This window comes from Prinia subflava, chromosome 1, assembly GCF_021018805.1.
Source record: "Prinia subflava isolate CZ2003 ecotype Zambia chromosome 1, Cam_Psub_1.2, whole genome shotgun sequence".
NCBI lineage: Eukaryota > Metazoa > Chordata > Aves > Passeriformes > Cisticolidae > Prinia > Prinia subflava.
In genome coordinates this window covers 46,591,513-46,607,846 of record NC_086247.1, presented here as the reverse complement: position 1 = coordinate 46,607,846, position 16,334 = coordinate 46,591,513, and the positions used below count along the sequence as shown (strand labels likewise).

The 16,334-nt window shown below is 41.8% G+C and overlaps 1 protein-coding gene across 11 annotated transcripts in view; it reads right to left on the bottom strand.

The window, feature by feature from the left end:
• The window catches only part of ZNF521 (zinc finger protein 521), a 230,549-nt gene that overhangs the window by 124,774 nt on the left and 89,441 nt on the right, over positions 1-16,334 (bottom strand). For all 11 annotated transcript variants that reach the window (XM_063395258.1, XM_063395282.1, XM_063395195.1 and 8 more), the window contains one exon: positions 8,939-12,291. In XM_063395258.1, the coding sequence (XP_063251328.1) occupies positions 8,939-11,851 (2,913 nt within the window). In that variant the 5' untranslated portion in view covers positions 11,852-12,291. The remainder of the gene's footprint in view (positions 1-8,938; positions 12,292-16,334) is intronic.

Genomic DNA, 16,334 nt, shown 5'->3' with positions numbered 1-16,334 from the left:
GCCACTACTTTCTTCACCAACAATCAGCAACAGATGTAGCCCAATAAAATTAATAGTTTGCAAGTATGCACAAGAGAATACTCTTGTCTCTTTTCTCCATCACAGATTTTGTAAAAGCTGTCTGGATTTTAGCAGAAAGACAAAATCAGGAGCTTTTTATACACTTTTTTTTTTTTTTTTTTTTTTTTTTTTTTTTTTTTTTTAAATTTTTTTTTTGTAATTTAAACACTACGACTGCTTTTCTCCCACTCTGTGGACAATTAATGCTGATTAATTTCAGTTTCTAAAGTGTGACTCAGGACCCTCCCTCTGCCCTTAATTGTCCACTTTTAACTCAAACTGAATTCTGCACTATTACTTACCAAGATAATTTAATCCTACAGAATAGAACATGTGCTTAAAAATATGCAACATTAATATTAATGTACAAACAGAAATATATTACTCATACATAATATATAAGAAATTAATTTTCATTGAAGTATCAAGAGAAGGAGTAAACCCCTTAGATCCTTCTCATGCAATTAGCTCTGCACTTGGGGAAGTCAATGGGACTTCACAAATGAAGGCTTCACACGATAACATGGGCAAGACTGGGGTTTTAAAAAGGCACTACAAAATATGCCACAAACAGAGCCCTACAATCATATTGCTGTGATTTTGGTCCTACCCTCTTTGGATGCACTTAGGCCACATCAACGTTAACAAATGTACTGGTAGCATCTGAGCTGGCACACAGCTGCTGACACTGCAATGACGCTTGACTGTGTGCCCAGCTGGAAAACCTCTGCTGGGGCAGTGCAGCTGCCCAAGGAAGTGGTGTACCAGCAAAACAAGCTCTCTGCTCAGCCACTCTTCAACACTATCCACAATGATTTGTGTCTAACTGGATCTTTTCCTGTGAAGAAATACTTGCTCTTCTCTAAGGGAATTGAGGGAACTTCACAGAATTGCCGCTGTCCTATTTCATAATCTTTTACTTTCACATTAATTCTTAAAATACCAGCAGCTCCTCTTAGGTACATCCTGTAATAAGTTAATGCCTTTTTTACTTGGGGCTTCAGTCTACCATTTCCCTATCTGAAAGAAAAGATTGCAGAATTTATTTCAGATGCAGAATGCCACGCTTCTAGGTTTGAAGGCCTTCAACCACTCAACCACCATCACACAAACCAGCTGTGAAGCAGAGAGCACAGCAGAAATGAGGAACTATGGTTAAGACTGATAGTTTGGGAAAATCACCAGGTGATGCAGATATTCCTTGCCTAGGCCTGTGAGAGAAGCACCAAGCAGCAGAACAGGATCAGTTGCAAGCTGGCCACTGTTAGTGATGGTTACAAGGATTTGGAAGTAGAAAGCTATGTACATATAGTTGGCCCTAAACCTATTCCAGCCAAAAGAGCAGAAACCAAGAGGACCATTGTAGTAATTGTAAAGCAAACACAGAAGGAAATCTAGAAGCTTGAAGTCTCAGATCATTCTTTGTTGGTGAACCACCCCGTTTCCTACTGGAAAATGTAGAGAGAAAGAGGTAGCCTTCCAGATATGAAAAGCCATTAGATGTACCTTTTTAGACAGAATGCTGAGAAACATCTGAATAATAAGCAAAAAACAGAGGAAATGTATCCCAACACAGGACACCAAAACTGAGGACATATGATCAAAGGGGATAAATAGCTCCCTTCTCTCCTACTTCTCACTTTGTTTTTGAGTACACAAGCAGCAAGTAACTTTGAAATGGCTGCATTTCCAAGTGGCAGTATTTCTAAGACACTCTTCAAAGGCATTTCACAGGCATTAAAAATGAATCCTAGAATTGCACATTATTATTGGTAGGACTGTACTGAGATAGTATCAGGGAGAGCCCTGCCCTTTTATTCACTGACTTATGAAGCCATATACCAGCAACAAAGGTTTAGCCACCAAGGAACAACAGGATAACATCAACATACATCTGGTAGATGGGCCCAAAGGATGGATAGAAACCACAGAAAAACAAAATGGGTGAGGTTGATCTCTGGGGACCCTCTGGTCCAGTCCTCCTGCTCAAGAAGGGTCACCTAGAGCCAGACCACATCCAGATGACTTTTGGGTATCTCAGAGGGATACACAACCTGTCTGGGTAACCTCTGCCAGGGCTTGGTTGCCCTTGCACTGTTTCCTGATGTTCAGAGGGAGCCTCCTGTGTGTCCATTTGTCCCCTCTGCTTCTTGTTCTAGAATGTCATACGATGAGGATGGATGTTGTCAAGAGACACAAATCTGATGCCACACTCAGCAAAATATGCTGCATAAAATAGTACAGGTCATATTTGTCCAATAATTTGTAATACAATACAGGAAACAGTAAAAATGAAAGAAGGCTTTGGCAGGAAAAAAAAAAAAGTATCTCACATTTTTGAACCACCAGGCATAAGATCAACTATCTGCTACCACAGAGCTCTGGCAAGTCAAAGAACAGTATCCTTTAAGAAGATACTACATGTCATGTGGTTTTCTTATGTTCATTTTGTACAATTTCATGAAACAAACAGTACTGGGGCTACATACCCATTGTAAATTAATGGTTAGCCCATTTTATTTCCCTCATGACAGAGTAACAAATCTGGGTGTTATGTTTGTTGTACCAGACAAAGCAATACACACATCATATATAACAACTTTATTGAGTAGTGGTGAAAAACAGTTCTCATGTACAGTAACTTAAGAAGCTGGCCTGTATCACAAAGAACAGATCATAGTTTCCTCCTATAAATTCATGTCTTGTGTTCACTTGACTTTCACATATAAAGCAGGTATAAACTTCAGCTAGAGCCATCTTCCTGGTCTGGATCTCTTAAAGGCCTCTTTCTTATTTGGATTCTATCACCTGTTGGGTTACCTCTCTTCCCAAACATTGTAACAACTTCATAGGCTTTGAGATTACTATTAATCTATGAATTCTTCCCTGAAACTGGCCAAAAGTAGTCCAAAAATAAGAGGTAGAAGTAAGAGAATCTTCTAGAGGTATGCACACCAGCAGACAACTGGAGACACGTCATGATTTTCTGTGTCTTGTTCCTAAAGATGATCAGGCTAGAAACTTGTGTGAAATTTCTCTTTGTTTCTACCCAGTTCTGAGATCAGAATGCAAACACTCGTCACTACTGTGATTTTCCTCTGGAGCTGTGCAGAAGTTGTGGCATGCTACACCAGTTGGCCAGTCAGTAGGCCAGCAGGTGCAAGTACAGGGAAAGGCCCAAGAGGATAGTGGGCTGCACAGCTGAGCTGTAGGAGTAGACACCTCATGGATGTTTTGTGTCATAAAGCTTTGCTGAATCTACATTTGCCCTCCCTAGAGATCCTTAAGGACTTCATCCACATTCCTGTGTCCCTCTCCAGTTCTTCTGTGTTTCTTCAAGCATTCATTCCACCCCCCCCCCCCGCCCCCACCCTGGTTCATTTTACAGAAATCTTGGTTTGGTGCTCTTGAAAATTTTGGAGAATTTTGGAGAAATTTTTCCTTTCATCCTCTCATGTGAAGTTTTCCACAGGTGTGAAGATGCCTCTCCATATTTCCCATCTGAAGCCTCTGACAAATAACAAGACAGACAAACAGCATTAGATTTTAATGATCAGTGGACAGGAAACTAAGAAAACTCACAATGTTCCCCCTTGCTTCTGTTCAGCAGCTCCCAGCCAACATATGGCCTTCCTTTCCCAGCCTGAACTCATGGGGTGTGTGTGTGTGAGGTGGGAAGTTTGAAGCTTAACTTTGGTAGGATTTACAGCAACAGGATAACAATAGTACTATCCTTGTAAAATTCAAAGAGAACTCTGATAGCTCACCACCAGAAGTGTTAAGACAAAGAGAAGAGAAATTATTAAGGTGGACCTTATCAGCCAATTCATGGTAGTGGCACTACCAGAAATTAAAGCAAAGTGCAGTGGAGGTGGCCTACTGTGGCAAAAAAACCCCCAAGCTAGCCCTTCCTAAGAATAGATGTGGCCACACTTCAAATAATACTTTCCTGAAAGCAATGTAAAAATTATGCCAGGAGACAAAACTGGTATTTTTAGTGCACTCATTTTTAAACCCCAGAAGCAGAAAGTATGTTTGTCACAGATTAGTTCCACAAACTATTTCAAAGCCAAATCTTTGGGCCAGCAACAAACCTGCTTTACCTTTTTCTGTTCCTGGATCCAAAATACGGCATGAAAATCACTTGTTCCGGGCCTGGATTCACTGACAGGAAACCCAAGGCACTACTTATGTTTACATTGCAAGTTTATGTGCTTATTCATAAAAATGCTGTAGTCAGAATGATCAGCTTGGATTGCTGATGAGGAGGATTATTTTAATTTCTTTATGTATTTCAATTAAATGCATGAGTATTGATTTCCATGCATTTTTTCAGTTAAAAGCACTGTGATTTATATTGCTAAAATGCTATTGCTTGCCCTGCCAAAAGCATGCATCTGGGAACATTTCTGGGTTGCTTACAGTCTTTTCTCTCTTCTTTCTGCCTCTGACTGCCAGTGCATGCTGTTGAAATAAACCAGCTACTTCAAAAGACAGTTCCTGCTTTCTGTCTTTGTGGGTCTGGCATGTTTTGAGAAGTGGGGGGAAGAATAGTAAGAGAATAAAGGTAGATTCAGGGCACATGAATAAATAGAGAGAAAAAAAAGTAATGATAAAAGAGTACACCTACCTGAGCTCCATTCTTTCTCCCAGGGTGATACCGTTTCTGGATTCATCTGAGGTCGGAGAAGTTGAGTTTCAAGGAGCCAACAGCTCACCGCAGCATCTGAATTTTGTGACCCCCGTCTCTGCGAGCTCATTGTCAGCCTGCACTTTCATGGCTCCTTCCAGAACAGTGCTGTGATGTGCCTGGTGTCCCCTGCTGTGACATGCCCATCCTGGCATACAGCTCTGCACAACCGCAACAGGACAGAAGAGCAGCCCCAGATTCACTTATTCTACTCTCCAGCTGGCGTGACAGTTGCTAGCTCTCTCCTTTGTCCAGCATTTTTGATACTCTCTGAAACAGTGAGCTTCTGCAAGTCTTTTGCCACACCTAAATAAGCATCTTCATTCCTGAAATAATTTGGCCGTGTACTCATGCTGCTCCTTCTCTCCTCAATACCAGGAAACCCAGAGCATTCTTGTATTATTAATGAAGTACAGTCTGCATTGCACAGGTAATACAGTATTCACATGAGCTTCACATTGGTGGAAGAAAGTGATACAGAAGCAACTGCGCTTCTACTCTGGAAGTTACCAACAGGACCCCAAACTGAGCGCAGTTGCACATGTGGATGCTCTAGCATAATTCAGGTTCTACCATGAAACTGTTGGTGTAAGCTGGAGTCCAATCCCTCCTCCCCTGCCAGCTAAGAAATGGACAATATAATTTATTGCACTGTTATGCTGGTGTGATTCAGCAAGTACAGAAGTCTTGAAGCTTAAGAAGTGAGGGCACACTTTCTGCTGAGTCAAGAGTTCTCTCATTAGTTGCCTGACAGTGTACGAAGGAGGAACAAGAGAGTCAAGGCCACACAGGTTATTTTTTAACAGATTTTCATCTCCCTAGTGCTTTACAAAAAGTGTATTGTAAGTAAGCATGGAAACACACTTTTCAGACAATATCTATCTTATACTCTGAATAAGGGAAATGAACCAGAGATGTTCAAGCAGATTTGGCCGAGTCAGCAAAGCAAATGAGTGACAGAAAAAGGTCCAGTTCCCAATTCACCAGCATACCCGACCTTGTTCTCTGCTTTTAGAAAGTAACTATCACTATGGTTATCACCTTAGCCTAAAAGTGTGCTTGCAGTGTGATTCAAGATCTTTACAAGAAATCTGCAACCAGCTGAATCCAGCACCTCATTAAAGCTCAAAGATTAACTTGTAGATCTACACATTTTAGAGCTCTTTCAAAAGCTAGCTATCCACAATCTGCCTGTTTTAGTCTGTGTGATAACTTAGGGGTACTATACTCAGCAGTATGATGGGCTTAATGAGTTCTGACCTGCTCGTTGACTTGTTGTAACCAGTGGTGAGCACTACTCATAATTTTCCATCCCAACCACAAGGTAACTTTCAGTGGAGATGATTCAGGTCAACATTTTTCACTCAGCAAGTGGGGTGAGCTCAGCAGGTGACAGCTCAGCTGAAGACATTACACTGTGATAAGGTAATTGCACCTTATCACATCACTGAGAACAGAGTAAAAAGGGAAATTTTCTGGTTCAACCATGAGAATACTCGGCAAAGAAACTAGAAGTGACATTTCCAGTGTGATCTTTTACCCTAAAAAGGTATTTTCAAATATTCTTATCACTGAAATCTATTACTGAGTAAAAAGGGGTATTCAGCAATATTAATGGTCTGACAATTTATCTCATATATGCAGGATACCTATTTTTCTTGCCTTGGGAATGAAATATTCTTTATATATAGGTTGAAATCTCAAATCATGTGACTCTCAATAATACAAATTAAACTTACACTTCTCAATATTATTAATACTGTTTGTTGAAAATTTCCCCAAAATTGCATGTTTAAGTAGCTGTCTTCAACATCCCATTCAGTTCAAGGAAGTTCACATACTTCCAGCAGAGTATGAAAGCCAGCAACTACTACTAAATTTTAAAAATGCAATTTTTTTTACTGTTTGTGTTTTATGCTTATGTTTTTACTTCCATCAGTCTAGATATCCAATCTATAGTTTTAAACATCTGCACATTACCACTTTCAATTCTGATTCTCATTGCTACAATGTTTGCATCATTAGAATTTGAACCAGTAATATCTGCTAGAAAAATTAATTGTCTTTCAGGATTTTACAAATGTGCATTTGTGGCTTCCAGAACTACTAATGCTCTATCAGAAATTTGATAGCTTTGTCTTCCCATGAGAAAAGAATCTGAAAGTCCACATTACTATGTGACACCAGAACCGTAGACACTGAAAATTCTGTTTACAACCTCAGAATGGAGGTGGGGGGCAAATGGTGATTTGAAGGAGGCAAATGCTATTCACAAATGTGTAGTTAAAAAGCTTTTTCATCTTAGGTACACTTTTATGTAAAAATCAAAAGGAATAATAAGAAGAAAGTGATGCCATTTAGAAGTTTAACTAAGAACTCTGATTATACCTGATCCAAGTATGGGAAGATTCATTAATGACACTGAAGGTAAATGATCTTACATCACAACAAAGGACTCCCAAATCTCTTTTTGTCTAGTTTACAAGCAAGAGAAAGACAAGTTGGTAACATCTTATCTTGATAACTGACTTAACACATGATTCTGATTGTGCTTGAGGTAGCAGGAATTGTCTTCCAACATTACTGGGAAGAGGGATTTCGTGTAGTCACTTGGCACAAGACGACAGAAACAGAAACCAGGATGACTCTGAACCTATCAAAAACATGCAGCTGGTAATCCTGAGGTTCCAACTCAGTAGCAGTGGGATCATCAGTGGCCTAAAACACAGCTAATGACAGCCTGTTCCCTCTTTAAAAAGATGGTTTTCCTTAGACCTCAGGTCCTCAGTCTAACAGTCACACCACATCCCACTCCTCAGGTGTCCCCTACCACCACCCAATGTGCAAACCAGAGATGAGGAAGTTATCAAAGCACATGGCCTTTTCCTGGGAGGTGCATCCTCCCTGGTACTTCATCCAGAACTCTCAGCTCCAGTTCTCTCTTCATGGCACTCCAGGCTCTGCACTACCTCAGTATCCTTCTCCCAGCCTATCTTCACCTATGCTCTCAGAAGCTCCATAAATACCTACCTCTTAGTCCACACACGTTGTTGTATCCTCACTCTTCCCTCTCTGCCTTCCTCCTGCCCTCCAGTTTGCACAACACTGTTGATCGACATGCTGAGAGATATCTTTCCCAACAGATGGGCTCACAAACAGGGAGTGAGGAAGGTGATGGAAGAGCAGCAGCTCCCTAGCCACAGGGTATCCATACACATTCACAGCAATGGGTTGCACCATGCTCATATCATTACAGGCTAAAAGCTTTCTTGACACAAAAGCCGTTACTCCCTAAAATTTGCTTGCGCTGTGTTTTTAGGCTTCCTGAATTATCAGATGCAAGACATACCATGCCTAACTCATAATGCAAGGTACCATGCCTAAAATATTCCCTCTAAGTCATTCTAATGGTAACATTTCTGAAGATAAAAGAGATTCTCTTCCCTTCGGTACACGACCCCCCTACCTCCCCACATACTTGGGTCATTACTTGGTCACCGGTGACTGAGGAAGCAGACTGCATCTTTCAAGAGTTGATATGTACTTTCTAAGTTATGCTGCATGATGGAATTTCAATCATCAAGCAGTAGGTGTTTCAGTGACATCAAAATATTCTTCATCAGGAGTGGAATGGAAAACAACAAGCAATTGCATCCAAAGGACTGATTTCCCAATTTACCTTAGGCTAGCATTGCACTTCTACTTAACCAAAATATGCTGCAAGAGGGGAAAATGAAAGTCTACAACACAATTAACAAAAATACCCTCAATTTGTTGCTCACAAATACTTTTTAAAAAATCAACCCCTTATGCCAGAATTTTGGCTCACTGTGTCTACTCCTCTGTCATTAATGCTCTGTGCCGTAAGCACAACTCCTAGCTGGGGATTCCAATGCGTATGGGAGCTAGGATAAGATTCCAGATCTCAGTTGTGCTGGCATGAAGATAGGTCTCCTCAGTGATACAGAAGACAATATCCTAGGGAGACTGGAATAAGTCCTATTCTGCAAAATTCAGTCCAAGATTTAAGGCATATCAAGAAGCAAGTAATTACTAGCTAATGGCTGTGGATGGAAATGTAACATGGATCAGCCTAAGCATTTCATGACAAGTGACAAGACAGCTTGAAAAAAGGGGGATTTTTTCCAAAAGGATGGAAAGTGTCAAGAGCAAAGAAAAAAGGGTTACCTCTTCAGTTTGGGAGGGGCTGATTCTAGGCATTGGAGATACTTGTGGTGTTTTCAGCTGTGTACTGTTGCTGTCTGGAACAAGCTCTCTGTGGATTGACTGAATATGATTTTGGAGTTCAGTTTCTGATTCAAACTTTACATTGCAACTAGAACAGCGAGTCTTCAGTCCCCCTGCCTTGCTTTTGCTCTCAATGGAACTCAAGCTCTCATTTTGGCCCATGCCTTGTCTGTTACTGCTTGAAGGGATGTTGACACTCGGACTACCACTTTTACTGAGATTAACACAGCTAGCACACAGACCATATGGCAGACCGTTGATGTCAAGTTTCACTAAATCCTGTTTCGAACGGAATTCCTTCAGGCAAGATGCACACTTGTACAGTTTCTGGAGATGCTGTGCACGTCCCGTGGACTGCACGGCAGAACCATTTCCAGTTTTCTGCATATGGAACGTGCCGTGGATTTTCAGTTCCAGCGTGGAGGTCACTGTCTGCATGCACACCACACAGCGGAACCCCGTCAAGGAGTTCCTCAGGTCAGGGTGCATTTGGCAATGCTCTAAAAACTCCTCCTCACTCTGGAGGGGCATCTTGCAAATCCTGCAGTTTCCAGTGTCCAGGCTCTTACTATGTGTGACCTTGTGTTCAGTAAGAGTCAGAAGAGACGGAAACCGCTCGCCACAGATCGGGCACATATAGTGTTTCACTGGTCCCAAGTGTGTCTGCATGTGCTCTCGAAGCCCATTTTCAGAGAAGAATGTTCGAGAACACACATTACACTTGTAATTCCCTTTAATGAGCTCAGCCTTTTTCTTCACTATGGCACTTTCTCCAGGTCGAATGTTGTGGTCTCGCAGCTGGTGATTCTGCAAGAGAGTCTCCATGGTGTAAGCTGCTCCACAAATGTCACAGCCATACATAGGCTCAGATGTGTCCACATCTTCTTCACTGCCATCGTGGCTGTTATGGGACTCCTGGCTATTTGTCAACAAGGTCTGGAGTTCCACTTCCTCTTTCTGAACTTGCTCAGATGCTCCATTTGTTCCACAGTTTGGCGTTTTCGTTTCAAAAACACAATGTTTTTCCCTCAAGTGCTTTTCCAGCAAGATGATAGCATGGAAAGCTTTGCTGCAGAACTTGCAGTTGTACTTCTTGCTGTGCGTAGTGATGTGACACTGCAGCTCCACCTCGGTACCAAAGGATTCACCACAGAAGATGCACTTGTGTACTTTGCCTTGGTTCTCCAGGTGGTTGTGTTTCACATGAAGCTGTAGGTCAGTCTCATTGCGGAAATCCCAGTTGCAAGACGTACATCTGTATACCTTCTTCTCATTGCTGTGCTTCACAGCCAAGTGCAGCTGAATGGAGACTTTGGAGTCAAAAACCTCTTGGCACAAGGTGCAGCGGAAGAACACGAATGTATGCATGTCTAGTAGGTGTTTCTGCAAGTCATCCACAGAAGTGAACTGCTTGTCACAGCTTTCACAGATGTAGTAGGTTGAGGTGATCATGAAATGAATGGTAACATGCTTCAGCAGTGACTCCTGATTTGGAAATTCCTTGTTGCACTGAGGGCAGGTCAGTTTTGGCAGGACAGTGTCAAGATGTGTTTTCAAGTGAGTCTGAAAACCATCCAAGGAAGTATACTTAGCACCACACTGATTACAAATATATTCCCCGGCAGGACGAGGAGGAGCACCTCCAACTGCCTGCATCATCTTTAAAGAGGTCTGCTCAATGGTTACAGGAGATAGTGGACTCATGGCTCTGGACTTTTTGCCATTGTGGATGTAATTCAGCGCCAAAGGAATGTTCTTATGGTTCTCCTTGATATGCTTGTTCAGCTTAAGAACACTATTAAATATTGGAGAATTGGTACAGTAAGAACAAGAATACACTTCCACCACTGGATCTTTTGGGGTTCCCAGCACAGGAGAACCAAAACGGGAACTGCTAAGATCACAATGGACTTGTCTAATATGCTCTTCCAGGGAAGAATCTGTAAGAAATCCCATGTAGCAATGGGGACAAAAGAATGCATTACTGTCCTTAGCAGCAGGGTTGGCAAATCCATGAGAACATCGGATGTGTTCCTGAAGGGTGTTGAGGTCATTGAACACTTCAGAGCAGAAGTTGCACTGGTAGACCATGGCAGGCATGGTAGAAACAATCAGTGCTGGGTCTGGAGCTTCATGGACTTGCTTAAGATGTTCATTCAGATTGTATAGAGATGGCAATACCTCCAAACAATACTGACAGATATGGGCTTGTTCAGGTTTATCTAAATGCATAGTTTTCAGGTGTATCTGCAGAACTGCAAGGCTGGAAAACAACTGTTTGTTGCAATAAATGCAGCTATAAGTAACTTTTGCCTGTTTACTTGAAGGACCAGTGATATCTGGCACTTGCTGAGCTGCCCGCTTCCTTCCACGACCTTTTGGTATAGGAGGAGCTGTTTCCACCATTGTTGAGCTATCCACCGAGAGATTTGAATCTGGGGTAGTGCTAGAGACTGATGTGTACCCCACAGTTACCAAAGATGGGCTGTTGCTGTGGTTGCACGACTCTGGCTGCTGGTGACTGTCCATGTGGCTGTACAGCTCCTCCACAGTATGAAAGTTCTCAGAGCAAATGCTGCACGAATTCTTCTTCTCACCATTATGCGCCTGCTCCATGTGATTTACTAGGGACGTTTCCTCTACAAAGAGTTCATGACAGTAAACACACTGAAGAGCAGATCGGTCTTCGTTAGGGGAACACTCAGGGTGACATTCTGCAATGTGCTTCTGAAGATCTTCAGGAAAATCAAAACCTTCTTCGCACTGACTGCATTTCTGAGTGTCTTTCATTTTCCAGTCCTCCATCCGGGAAGCGGACTGGGAGCCATCTTTGTTCCTCTCGTGAACCTGCATGTGTCCGTGCAGTGAACTAGATGACAGGAACCCACGTCTACAAATGGCACACTTATATGGCTTGTTGGACGTATGAGTCTTTAAGTGGATTTTAAGATGATCGCTCCTCGAGAACGCCGCATCACACTCACTGCAGTGGTACTTCTTGTCTCCCGTGTGCAGCTTTATGTGGCGGTCCCTGCTCCGTTTGTGTTTGAAGAGACGGCTGCAATACGTGCATTTGAAAGGGAGCTTGTCACTGTGACTTTGCTCGTGGTGCTTTAAGTAGCTGAGGCGGCTGAACGACTTGTCACAAAACTGGCACGGATAGGGTAAACCTGGGCCTCCTTCCTCTTCTCCAAAATCACAGCCTTCTCCATGGCTCGGGGAAGTCTGGTCCTTGCTAGAAGGCGACGATGCTGGCCATGAGCAAGAGGGGTCATCCTCAACATCCACTCCATCTGAAATGAGAAAGAAACGTGCCCACAAGCTTAATCCCAAGAGTCAAAAGGAGATAGAAATTGCATGTGAATAGTAGTAGCAGCACTGCTACTCCTAAACAGTTAAAACATTAAACTCAGACTAGGACATTTCTTACACCGGTATCCAACAGCTTCAAGACCACATTTATTTTTATCATATTGTAAAACATTAGAAGTTATTAAATAGTTCTGTGCCTATATTAACTTTTATTGCTTTTTTTATCATTCTTACGCAGTTGCAGGATATGTATTATACATTGACAACTTTATTAAAATGCAGATTTTAATATATTTAATGTTTCTTTTGTATCCATTGTAAAATTATTTGCATATTATGTGAGCAACTGAAGAGTCAAAGGAAAGAAGAAAATATTACCAGAATGCTTTAAAATGAATACAGTCAACCTACATGCCTAATATTTAATGAAAAGATTTGCCCTGCTTTGCCACAAGTTTATGGGTTTTTTTCCTTTGAAGTTGATTCTGAACACAGGAATCTTTTAAAGGCTGTTTCTGAGAGAGACTTGGGTATTATTCTAAACAATAATTTAAAAAAATTACAAGGGAGGAACAGGACAACAATATAAACCGTGATGTTTTCTCTAATAAAGTGCAACCAGATTTCTCCAATAATGATACAATTCAGTTACTGAAAGCTGGCAGCTGGATCATTAAATGTTCAAAACAATCTAACAAACCAACAATTGGGATCAAGGAAAATGGGAAAGTGTCGCAAGGGTCAGCCATGAACAGCATTTTTTATTTTAAGTTCAAGAGGTTGCCCACCATTTCTTCCTTTTTTGCAAAGACCTCAGCCAGCTGAACTTCCTCAGTACAGCAGAACCTGTACTGTGAGGTGATCAGAGACAAAGCAACTTGTAAAAAACTGGAAACAGGAAAAATGATAAACATTTATGGTAAAAGCTGATAGATTTATGAGTTACCAGGAAAAGACAAAGCAGAAATACTTGCCAGATAATAAATGGACTAGTTATCTATGGTATTACCTCATCTCTAAACAAGGAAAGTAGTAAATATTTTTTCTGTGCTGTACAGTTTTTGCACTTTTTGTTTGCAATGTAGATAACTATATTTCATTTACCATACTGATATTAACCTCAAATCTCTTTAAAATATTAAAAGAATGTTTGAAAGATCACTCTACATCAAATAATTCTTCTGTTCCTTTCAGGGGCGATGCTTGAAGTTTTTCTTCCTTTTAAAAGTAAAACTGACTACAGTAACACTACAGAAAAAAAGATACAATAAACCTCTTGAAAAATATTTTTCTAAAGGTATTCTTGCAAAGCAGAAAGTTTCTTAACATCTTCAGCCTTCTCTCAAGAAATTTCCTACAACAACCCAAAAGTTAGAGCTGGCCTATATTATATAAACAAATTCCAAGCCTGCTTACTTTAAGGTAAAGAGATTTTACTAGATTATCAACCTCTTGCTTATCCACAGGAAACAGATGAGGATTCATTCCTTTCCTGCATCTAGAAACTGATGACAACGCCATCTCACTATCAATGCCAGATGGCAACCATCTAACTCTGAGAAAACAACCAAACACCATTGCTGGATGCCTGCCCATTGACACAATGCTTTTTCAGCTATACATCTGCAATTACCTACATATAAATCTGCACTATTGGTATGTATTTAAATAACAAAATCAAACCCTGGCCTGAGTGACATTTTTTGAACCAAAACCAATGCTGTTGGTTTTTCAGAAAAATTGAAACATTAGAATCCTCCCTTCCAGCAAAAGTACGGTCATTTGCAAAAATGCTTCCCAATGAGCAAAGTTCCTCATTGTGACACACACTAAACAAAACCAGTCAGGTGAGTTTTTAAGATGGTACATTAATAACTTCAATATTCATGGGAGAGTTTTAATGTAAATCTGTGCATTGCCCTTCAAATTGTTGGATTTGACTCTAAAACTGGAAATTATCAAAACAGTGGAATAAGCATTTACAGAAAATGTAAATTACATTTACATTTACGTTCACATTTTATCCAGTTCTAAATTTTATATTAAATGCATCCTTCCAGCTAGGTCTTTTAAATGATAAAACCTTTTGTTCTTTAAAAATCCAATATATTTCTGACATACACCCACTGATGGCAGATAAACAGGAATTTATGTCAAGCAACCGAGTGAAGAAAAATAGTCTGTGACTTCCTAGGCAACATATTTTGTAATCAAATTTAGTATTAAAATGTATATCCTATGGAGAAATGATATATTATTGTATAAATGTTTAGAGGAATATCTAGTAAGTGTTATAAATAGTGTAGCATCACTGACACGGCAGTAAATCACTTCCTTTTTGTGGCCACTGCCTTCCCGGTTTTCCCATTGTACACTATTCCCCCGGCTCGCGGGTCGCAGCAGGCTGCCGGCATCGAGCGTGGGATGTGACCATGGCACAAGCGATGGCAGCCCCTTTCCCCCACCCCACTCCTCCTGTTCGCCTGCGAGTCTCCTCAGCTCCCACACACGGGTAAGGAAAGCCGAGGGGGAAGAATGTAACTGCAGCACAGAGGCAGCTCTCACTTTCCAGCCGGCGAAGGGAAATGTGTGCCCCTTTGCCGCTGCGTTCTCTAATCAGAGCCCGTACTGATTCCGCAGAGCAATTCTCTTTGTGCAAAAGGGATAATAGCAAGCCACTTACAAGTCAGACTTGCATCCTTTAAACTTGAGAAGTGAAAAATCTTTCAGTCTCTCAGAGCAACAGAAGAACCAGCAAGGCAGGGGGAATTCCGCAAGGCGGAGGACAACAGGATTTTCCGGAGTACAAGCCTGACAATGTTGCCAACACGCTTTGCCGGCTCCTCCCCCACCCCCGGCATGGCAGGGCAGGCGACAGCCCGTGTGGAAGGGGTGCTGGTGGCTGGCCACATGCTCGGGAACGAGGGACCCTGGGCTGCCCTCACACACAGGGCTCCAAAGCCAAGCCCTTCAGCTTTCGGTGACCCACAGAAAGGCTTTTGAAACCATCCTTCTGCAAGAAGGAAAATGTTTCGCTGCAGTGACTTTTGCTGTGCAGACTCCAGCCTGAACACTGGGAGCATTGTGTGCCATGGACTAATGTGCCAGTTGAGCTCAGGGGCTGGGTGGGAATGGATCTGGGGACAGCAACCAGGCTAACCACTAGTTACCCTGGACTGAGGGTAATTACTGCTACGGCAGGACGTGAGTGATGACAATGCCTGTCCTGCCACCCTTCCCCACAAGGACTTGCCCCATAAAATTAAGGTGCCACTGCTAAGAGCATCTCCCTCAGAACGGCAGCAAAGTGTGACTTGCAGCTCTGCACTGAGGCTGCTGCACGTGCACAGGCACAAGGTGAGCAGGCCTTGGCCCTCAAAACTGTCATGGAGGAGCTGAACTTAAAGTCTCTGCAGCGAGCCAGATGCTTGGGATGCAGACTCCACTCCAGCTTTCCCAGTGGATCTCCCTACAGAGCCAGCTCTGCACCGCGGGTAAAGTTTGACCTGCTGTCGGGGTAAAGGGCTTCAAACCCCTTTTCACCCATCACTCTCAGAGAAAATGCAGTTAGCTGCTACTCTGCACACAGCTGCCGGTATATAAATCTGTAGACACCTACACTCTGAGCTATATGTCAACGTTACAAATCTGATCTTTAATGTTATAACAAGCTGTTTTAAAATACTCTGGACCAAATTCAGATGCACACATACAAGTTCCCAGGAGTGGTACACATCTATCTGAGGGCAGAATAAGGCTCCAGGTACTTGACAGAGTGTTTATGGAGTTTTAAAATATATTTTCTGTATCGACCTTTTTTTTTTCCTTCAGCACTCACTAAGTGCTACTTACTGTAAATGCCTTTTTTGTGTTATGGCAAGTATTCTGAGTTTCAATGTGATGCACTTAACATGTCCATGTAAATTTTTAATTTTTGGAACCAGTCACTTCACACTCACTGACTCTAAGAAAGCTCTAGCACTCACAACCAAAAAACTTTGGTGAAAATCAGCTACAAGGCCTA